This window comes from Melospiza georgiana, chromosome Z, assembly GCF_028018845.1.
Source record: "Melospiza georgiana isolate bMelGeo1 chromosome Z, bMelGeo1.pri, whole genome shotgun sequence".
NCBI lineage: Eukaryota > Metazoa > Chordata > Aves > Passeriformes > Passerellidae > Melospiza > Melospiza georgiana.
Genome location: NC_080465.1, coordinates 73,898,385 through 73,907,977, shown reverse-complemented (window position 1 = coordinate 73,907,977; position 9,593 = coordinate 73,898,385). Strand labels below are relative to the sequence as shown.

Below are 9,593 nucleotides of genomic sequence, written 5' to 3'. Positions count from 1 at the left end.
ACAGGAAAGGTGAGAGTCCCTCTTGGCCACCAGCCACTTTCCCACATCCTCTCTGCTCTCGAGACCATAACAGGCCTCAGGAGAGCAGTGTTGGTGGAGAGAACACCAAAAAACACCTCGAAGCTTTGCTTGGAATCCAAAGCCCCTCTCAGACCTGTGCAGCCCCAGAAGCAGCCCTTGGCCACACTTGGCTGCTGCAGCTCTGCCCACTGCTGCTGCTGGGCCAGGACCTGGGATGGAGGGATGGAGCTGATGTGCCTGTGTGCAGGTGAGCCTTGCTGGAGCTCCACCTGGCATCACAGCCCAGAGCACTCTGCTGCTGGCACAGCCCTGGAGCATGCTCTGCACAGCTAATGACCTGAGCTAATCATCTGGCCTGGGCTCAAGACTTCCTTGGCTGCTCTTGTTTTCTGTCTCGCCCGGCTGCTCTTTGCCGTCACTGGAGCCTTTCTGCTCCAGAGGGGCCGAGCTATCCCAACTCTGCTCAGCTTTGCTTCCTTCCCTGCAGACTGATTCTATGTCTAGGTGAGCTTTTATACATCCCTTGCTCACCTCCTACCCCAGCACATACTTCATCAGCACTGCCCTATCTTTGCACAAAGCATCAGGCTTGTCCTGCCCAGGGGTACAGCTCTGTGAGTTCCTTTCTGCTGCTTCACTGCTGCACCACCTTAGACCTTCTTCTTCACGTCTCTTGTCCCAGCTGGGGTCCATGGATTCAGCTCCTTTGTGAAGAAGGAATTTTGGTGCCCGCTGAGTGCTACAGGTTGCAGCTCGTTACTTCTCACAGGGAATCTCCTCGGAGGTGTTTTCCTGGTGCCATCTCACTGTAGCAGCACTGTGACCACCTGTTTCACACCTGCCTGGAGAGGCTCCCAGTAACCCTGCCACCTTGTCTGCCTGGAGAGCAGCATTCAGCAATAAATCTGGAAGGAGAGTGCAAACACCTGTGTGTGTGCAGGCACAGGCACAGGTGGGCTTGCATTTGTGCATCTGTGCCCATGCTCACGTGTGCCTTCCTGAGCAAGGGACAAGCTCCTGTGTCCTTCCAGACCCTGTTTTTTGGTAAGTTTTAGGGCACATCAGAGCAGCAACACTGGTATATCTTTTTAACCTGTTTTAGCCTAATGCCCTCCTGGCATTTAAAGGGAAAAATCCCTCTTGTGTGGTGTTTTCTTCCACAGCCAGAGACACCAGGGCACATTTCACATGCTGGCTCACTCCTACCATATTCTCATGCTTAGCTGTTTGTGGTTTCAGATGTATCTGTCTAGACCTCATTTCTTGGGAATTTTTGCAACCATTTCACAATCCTCTGACACCACAACCAGCGCAAGGAGTTCATCAGAGGCAAGGCCACTGGATGCAGTGTGTCCTCATCAGACACAGGGCTGCCTCCACCCCTCTCATGGCACCCCATTTGACTCCTTGTGTGCAGGTATCAGTTCCCAGGCTCCCAGCAAAGCCCAGTCCAGAGCATAGCCTCATTAATAACCTGTTTTATTGCTGTTATCCCAAAGCAGCAAGGAACACAGAGCCCCAGCTTTGAACAAGCAGTGCACACCCAGGATGGGTCAGAGTTAGAGGGACCGGCTCGGCTCTGAGAAAAGATGCTGTGTCCAAACCAGTGTTGTGCCCATGTTCTCTGGCACCCCAGAGGCACCTCAGAACCCCTCACTGGGGACAGATGAGCAACCAGAATGTCTCCACCTTGCTGGGAAACACAGCTACAAGAGAGGGGACTTGCACTGCTCCCCTGTGCCAGCAGCTCCCAGCCCGAGCACCCCAGGGATGCATCACACGGGAGCACTGCAAAAGCCTGGACCTGGGGGATGGTGGTTAATGGGGCAGGAGAACACCCCGCCATGCAGCCCTTCCCACCCCACCAAGGCCCATCACAACAGCCAGAACAAATGAATTTGGTTATAAAGAATACATTTTATTGCCACACATCCTGTCCAAAAGCCGGTCTGGCAGACGGCCGGGTGTTCAATGTGGAGGAGGAGACAGCTCAGCGCCTGTCCCATGCTCGGGGCCAGTCTCTTGGACTTCACAGTTACTTTGCACAGCCTTAAAATGATAAACCTAAATGCCCTATTAATAAAGCAATCAAGCCAGATACATACTTGGTAGAAACACTCAGCTATAAGCTTTACTCCAACAAACACACTGCCCGTGCTGATACTGTTAAGCTCTGCAAATCCTATTATTGCATTTATATGATTTAATAGACCTTTACTGACCAAAGTCCACGTTCAAAATCTCTGCAAGCCAAAAGCAGTGTGGCTCTAGCACAGCAGTTTAATTTGTTCCTTCTCAGCCAGGGAGAGAGGAGAGAGGGTTGCAAGCACAGGGAGATGCCATTTTCCTGCCAGCCCCTCTCCCAAGGGTCTGTCCCACCTCCACTTGCAGTCTCACCTAAAGGTGTCCTCTACTCAGTGACTTTTCTCACTAAATGTTTGGGATAGAGCTGCTCTCAAATGGCTGCAGGATGTCTACAGTAAAATTTACAAAATCTGCTATTCCCCCACCTTCACAGCCTCACATGTGCTTTTCCCCATGTGGGCTTTTCAGATTTGGTAAATATGTATGAGAGGGTTGCTGGGGCTTTTTTTCTTCCCCCCCAGAAAACTAAGCATTTGTCTTATTAGTATCTGAAACCCTGACACAAGAAAAGCCAGGGGAAAGAAGAGGGTGAAATTCCACTAAACCGAACAATTTGTTCTGATTTCATTGCAATTTTGTAGCCAGGGGAGCTAAAAGGGTATAATTCCACTAAATTGAACAATTAGTTCTGATTTCACGGAAATGTTGTACCTAAAAACAAAAATGAAAAAACCAAAGGGACAAATTGTGGCTATCTTTATACAAACTACAGTGCAACAGTGTGCCATAAAACCTGAAAGATTAGAGCAGTCCAGACACGCTGTTACCCCAAAACTCTCCATCTCAGCTGCTATTAATTGCTCTGCAAAGAAGCACCCAGCCAGCAGCTCAAGTACGACCTGCCTGCTTCCCCATGCCTTGCAAGCCAAGATGGAGCAAAGAGATGAGAGGAAAATAAAATGCAGCCACGGTTTATTTGGTAGAAAAATAAGAGAAATCTTCCAGAAAATCCAGCCTGCAGCATAAAGGCTACTTTGTGAAGCGTAAGGAGAGAGAAGTAAAGCCTTTCAGGAAGACTGAATGAAAGCACAGTTTTCAAATATAAATACAAATGTATAATATCCCCCCAAAAAAAAGTCATAGGAAAAGCATCCGTCCTGCTAGGCTAAATAACTCCCATTGAGTGGGAAGCATGTCCACTTCCCTCTGGAGGCCATGGCTCAGCTCCCATGCCCAGGTCCCCACTTACTTGGCCGTGGGACGAGTGAAGACCTGGGTGCCTGCTTTGCTGAGAGCGCCCAGGCACTGCAGGTGCTGGGGGATCTCTGTGTCAGGCATAGCAGCAACAAAGAGGTGGTGGGGCAGAGGGAATCCTCCTCAGCCTGCCCCATCCCCGCCCTGGGGCTGGCGGGTGGGTGGGTGTGTGGTTTGTGTGCATCCATTGCCATTGCCATTGCCATTGCCGTGGGTCAGTCACCAGGGGAAGGCGTCCGTCCTGACAGAGGCAAGCAGGAGGGGGTGAGATGGAGAGGGGCTCAGCCAGATCATCCACCCCAGCTGGGCCATTCCCTACTGTGACCTACCCTGCCCATCCCAAGCATTGCCTTATCCCAGCGGATCCAGAAACAAATTTAAATTCAAGGCAAGCACAAACCAGGAAAGTGTTGTTCCCTAAATGCCTCTGTGCTCCAGCCGTGGCTCTGACAGTTCTCCCAGGCTTTGCACCAGGAGCTGAACCCCACCCTCCCACAGAGAAGGATCTAGAATGGGGTGCAGCACCCTCACTCTACTTACCCCCGTCACCTACCTCTTCAGGCCTGACTTAGACCCGCTGCCGCCTCTGCTTCTTGGGTCTGCCCCTGGGACGCTGGGTCTGCCCCTTCTTCCTGTTCTTGTCATTCTTGGCCCTCTTGTCCAGCTGCTGAATCAACTTCAGGACAGTGTCGTCAGTGGGAGAGGCACAGATTTTCCTGTTCCTCTTGGTGATGAGCCTGGGGGAGCAGCAGAAAGATTTTCTGGGGGAGGAGCAGAGGGAGGACAGGGAAGGGTTTGTCTGAAGCCAGACTGTTCCAAGCGGTCCTGGCCACCACAGGGTACTCACACAACAGAACGGAGGTAACAGCCCGACTCGGGTCCCTGTTGGCGGTAGGATGTCACCACGCCACCGAGGATCTCCTTCTTCAAAGGTTTGTTCTTCAGGCAGCAGTCCAAGGCTGAGCTTCCAATGCCTGTGAGCAAGGAGGGCATGTCGGATTTGGGATCGCCAGTGAGTCAGGACACCTTCAGCACAGAATGTGAGCTGACAGCACGGGGCTTGTTTGGTGTCACGGATCAGGGAGATCCTAGGCACCACGTGGGGTTGGAAGCTGTGAACCCCAGTGCCCTGTGGGTTGGTTTGGAAGCTGTGAACCCCAGTGCCCAGGTCAGACCTGGTCCCAGGAATACGAGACACCACATCTGAGAGTGGTGGCAGGGAAACTGAGGCAGAGATGAGCACCTTGCAAAGGCACTGAACATTATTCTGCTCTTTTCACCAGGCACATGCACACAGACACACTCCAAGCCAAGCAAGCCCTGCCAGCCAATGCCACAGGCACACACACACACAGAGCCCTACACACACCTGCACACCCCAGGGCCCTACAAACACCACCCCACACCCTGCGCACACCCCAGTGAGGACCCCCACACCCCATCCCAGCAGAGGCAGGCAGGAGGGCTCCCTGCCCCTCACCTTGAGCCTGGGCAATGAGCAGGGAGGCAGCCAGCAGCAGCAGCAGCAGCAGGAAGGGGCGGAGAGCCATGGTGCTGCCAGGGGCGCTGAGCAGGGCAAGGCTCGGGAGCAGGGCAAGGCTTGGGAGCAGGACACGCACTGCTGCCTCGTGCTGAGGCTGCTCCTATTTATCTGTGCATTCCTTGCTTTCGTTTTTGGACAGCTTGGCAGGCAGCCCACCAGCCGGCCAAGGGCTGGGTGATGCACGAGTAGAGGGTGGGGGATTCCTGGAAGCTGCAAGCCCCCCTTTACAGACACGTCCTGTCTTGTTCCCAGCTGCCCATCACAGGGGGGTGCCAGGTAGGGGCTGTGCTGGAGACACAACTCCCTTCACAGCTGGATGGGTTTGTGGGCTCCAGTTTCCTACACAGTCTCACAACCTGCCACTACCTGCTCTCAGAGGGTCGGGTGTTTATTCCCATGAAATGGATCCTGGAAGGTGGCCAAGCCTTCAAAGAAACCAAGGAGTCAACCTGGTTTGCTCCCCCATTTGGTGATTTGCTTCCAAGCCAACCACCAACACAAATAGTAGGTGAGAAGTGGCTCAGGGTGAGCCCAAACCCCTTCCCCCTGAGCCCCCATGCGTGTCCGGCTGCCTTGGGGATGAATCCAGCTGAACAAAGCTGAATAGAGCTGTAGGGCTGGGATGTGTGAGGGCCAGTCTGCAATGGGGCCGGGGAAAACATCACAGCCCATCGTATTTTGGTGCTGATATCAAATTGAGGGAAGCTGGGGTGAGTGGGGACCTTGAGTAGCTGAAGGAATGTGCTGACAAGGATGTGAAAACCCACAGCAGCGTGACACGGCCCTGTGCAGCTGGACATAGCTGGACAGATGGGGACCACATACAAATGAACCCAGAGAGCTGAACAGGACCCCACAGGAAATTCCTGTGGTGATAAAACCCATTCAAGGAGATGGCCTTTGTTACTGGACCAAGCCCTGAGCAGCTAGTGTGACACCAGTCCTGCTACGGGGAAAGGACAGTCAGACATTTTTCAGGTAATCACCAGAGGACGGTCTGGAAGAGACCAAGGTAGTTTCATAACTGCTTTGGGCCACCTGTTTCAGTGGTTGATACATCCTCAAGTTGAAAACATTTCCCTCGCTGTTTAATTGGAGTTTCCTGTGATGGGTCTGTGGTGTCGCTGCCTCTCACCCTGCTCCAGAGCCCCAGCACCTCTCCAGCCCCCCTGGACAACCCCCAGCAGCAGGAATTCCCCCTTGCCATCCTTCACCACTCGCTGCTAATAGCCTCTCTTTGCTGACCTCCAGCTCCTTGGACAGCTCCTGTCCCAGTGCTCATGCCAGCTGTGTCCTAGGAGCCCCAATGGAATGGGCAGCCCTCATGGGGTCTAACCAAGGATAGTGGGGATCAAACCCCTTTGAGAGCCCTGCTGCCTGAGAGCTGGGCTGTAACACCAGGACCTTCCACCAGTTTCTGTCAATGACCCTGACAAACAGACATCAAGGACCATGAGCAGCCCGGGAGAAGCCCAAAGTTGCAGCTGCTGCAGAAAGCAGAGCTGTGTAAGGTGCCCACTCTCTCGTTCCCCTCAGCAGGGAGAAGGCAGTGCTGGAGTCATGGATCACCAAAAACAGCCAGCCAGGAGAGCAGCATTCCTCTGGGACAGTGGGGCAGTGTGCCAGGGCTGCACTCCTGGGGCTTCCTCCATCCCTCATGCATGGAGATCCCGTTCAAGGGGTGCCCAGATGGGGGGAGGCAAATCCCCACACGCTTGTGCAGCACAGAGGCTGCTGTGGAGCCGGGCAGCAGAGCCTGAGGCAGGCAGCAGGTTGGGCAGTAGCAGGTTGTCTGCAGGTGCATCTCCCCAGGGTACTTGGCAGCATGGGGAAGGAGTTCCCAGAGGCATCCTGTGTGCTGTCACCCATCTCCCTAATCCCAAAGCACTGGTGGCATCAGGACAGGGCAGAAAATGAGAGCCATGCTGGTATTAGTGCCTTGCCAGCCCTTTCTTGTGCAACTTCCCCAGACAGCAGTGCCTGGGTGCTCGCAAAGGAGCCCAGGGGAGCTCTGCAGTCCCAGCACAGAGCCCAGATTCCTCCCTTACCCAGTCTGTGTCCCACTAAGGCAGCAAGATCCTGGAAAGTCCCTGGCTCTCTGAGTGTTTTGAAGACACCACAGCAGCAACCTCTGGCCAGAGGCCAGCCCCAAACACGGTCTGAGCTGCTGAGTAGGGTCAGGGCACGTGTTTCCCTTCCCAGAGGCATCAGTCTTTGGCAATTCCCTGTTGCTGTGACTTGCACCTCTAACAAAGCATCTGCATGAGCAGGCTCTCACTCTTCCCAGGGAAGGTGGCTGGAGAGGTCCCAGGAGGGAATGGGGCACTTGGCAATTGCAGACACATCTGCATGCTTGAGCAGCAGGGCCCCTTGGAAAGCAGTCTGGGGGTCCGTGCCTTGTCTCCCCTTCTGCCTCCCTTCCCTCAGACCATCTCCTTTCACTCCTTGCTCTTGATGTGCCTTTCTCTGTCACCTGTTTCCCCAACCCAAGGAGAAAGAAGGAAGCTTCTGGCAATGAGAGGTGAGTGAGCATCTCTGTTTGAAGGAATAACCAAACTTTTGAGACACAGAGGAACTGACAGTAGTAGGGGTGGAGACAAGGTTTTTCAGAGGTCTCAAACACCAGCAGCCTCCAGCATCTGGGCAGGCACAATTTCCTGCACATAACCCATTCCTCGTTTACCTGGGCTCCTGCAGTGACTCCTTTTTCTATGGCTCATAGGTGCAGGATGGAGGCAGACACAGGGAGGGATGCACAGCCAGGCAGGATGCCCTCTGAGGTGTCTCAGCTACAGAGAGTCCATCTCTGACCACAGGGTCTGTGTCTAACACTGTACAGAGCCATTGCAATGAGGTTTTGTACGATGATGCCTCCAGCTACCCCCGTGCTTGGGCAGCCCAGCTCCAGCCCTTTGCATCCCTGTGGTGGAGGAAACTCCACAGTGCATGAAGAGGGGAGGGTGTCCTAGGCAGAGACTGTGGTGTCCCCACACACAGAGTGCACAGAAACAGTGGGACTATAGCAAAGGTCACTTCACTGCCTTGCTCGTGACCTGCTCCCAGGCAGTAAAACCGCCACAGGTCTCTCAAACCTCCATCCCAAATCTTTCCCAAGTTTCCACCCTGCACCAGAGCACCGGAGCTCCAGAACCTGGGATTCATGTGTGGATTACTCCCTTGGTTTCTAGCATCACAGTTTCCTAGCACCTCAACCCACATTGCCAGGAGATCTGTTCTCCTGAGCCCTCTGCTTATCCACGCCTGGGCTGACCACCAGCACTGCAGATGCCTCCAGCTCTGTCCCCCTTAACCAGACTGCAGGGGCTGCTTCCCAGGCAGCTCCGGGCCGGGAGCAAAGGTTCCTCAAACTGAAGGCATCAAGAGGGGCCAACCAATGGGACTGGGAATTTCCAAATCCTTGTGGATGCTGCCTCCAAGTTACAGTCACTGCTGACAGGAACAGGGTCGCACGGCTCAGTTCAACCCGCTGACCAGCACATTCCTTCCTGCAGAGGCCCCGATTCCCAGGACCCAGCGCAGAGGTACTTTGCAGCACCCAGCGTGGAAAGCCCCCGTGTCTGGGAAAGGGAGCTGGCTGCCAGGCACAACGTATAGAAATGTCAAAGAGCGACACATTCCCTGGGATGCGGGAAATAATTGCTGGAAGCCGGCGGCACACGAGCCGGGCAGGCTGCCTGCTGGCTGCTGCGCTGTCCCCGGCCTTCAGCGAGGCCAGTGGGAAGAGCAGGATCAGCACAACATGCTGAGAAGGGCAAGGAAACAGCTCCCCAGGAGTGCTGGAGCCAGCTGGGCTGGGAGAGGGTCCTCAGCCTTGAAAATTTGCCCGATGCACACTCTTTGTTTCCCCAGATAGAAATTTGATTTCCCAGCCTGGTGCAGGTTAACCTTTGGTTGCAAGCATCACTGCAGAGTGATCCAGGTTTAAGGCAGGATGCTGAAAATGTTCAGGGGCTTGGTGAACAGGATGAGAGGGACCTGAGCAGATCCTGCAGCCTGGAGCAGTGCTCTCTTCCCTCTGCAGGGTGTGCAGTGCTGCACACAGTGCTTGCTTAGGCCCAAAATCAAAGGAATGGGCAAGTTTTGTGTCCCCGTGGAAAATGCATGGCCAGCATTGCTCAGTTCTCAGTGCCCCTGATCGAGGCACATGGGATCCTTTGGACTGTGGCTGTTGTGAGTGTGCAGTATGCACAGAATATACAGGGGAGATGGCTCAGAGCCTGTCCCTCTGTGGCATGGTGCAGACCCCCATGGGGTGGCCAAGAATTGTGTGGGACAGGGGACAAGGCAAAAAGTGGGAGACACTTCAAGGAAGAGATGTTTAGCTGCTTGCACAGTCCTCCAAACACAGTGTCCCTCTCAGCTAGCTCTCATCCCTTCCACCAACCACAGGTACAGCCCCATCTCTTCCCTCAATACAGGAAGCACATCAATACTCCACCCAGAAATCCCATGGGTTCCTGTATGGAAGCATAAAACTCAGTGGAAACTACTGGCACCAACCCAGCCTTCAGTGAAAGTGGAGATGGAACGATCAGGAATCCTCTCAGGGCAGGGGGAGCAGCAGCTGCCGAAGAAGGCACAGCCTGTGCCAGCCAGGATGGAGCTCTGGGAGGTGGGAGATGGCTGGCTGGGACAGGCTCTGTCCAGGATGGACACGTGTGAAGACATT

At 54.3% G+C, this 9,593-nt stretch overlaps 1 protein-coding gene across 1 annotated transcript; it reads right to left on the bottom strand.

The window, feature by feature from the left end:
- Positions 1-3,928: 3,928 nt before the first annotated feature.
- LOC131096174 (C-C motif chemokine 16-like) lies at positions 3,929-4,910 on the bottom strand. Its single transcript, XM_058044456.1, has 3 exons — positions 4,841-4,910; positions 4,208-4,334; positions 3,929-4,097 (listed from the first exon to the last, which is right to left on the bottom strand). Exons 1-3 carry the CDS (start codon positions 4,908-4,910, stop codon positions 3,929-3,931), a joined length of 366 nt encoding a protein of 121 aa, XP_057900439.1.
- Positions 4,911-9,593: the final 4,683 nt, after the last annotated feature.

Excerpts from the sequence above, each read along its gene's own strand:
- LOC131096174 (XM_058044456.1), bottom strand. The coding sequence starts at position 4,910 with ATGGCTCTCCGCCCCTTCCTGCTGCTGCTGCTGCTGCTGGCTGCCTCC. Across the intron at positions 4,335-4,840 it reads GCTCATTGCCCAGGCTCAAG|GCATTGGAAGCTCAGCCTTG; the intron begins GTGAGGGGCAGG and ends CCTTGCTCACAG. Across the intron at positions 4,098-4,207 it reads TGTTACCTCCGTTCTGTTGT|GCTCATCACCAAGAGGAACA; the intron begins GTGAGTACCCTG and ends CTGCTCCCCCAG.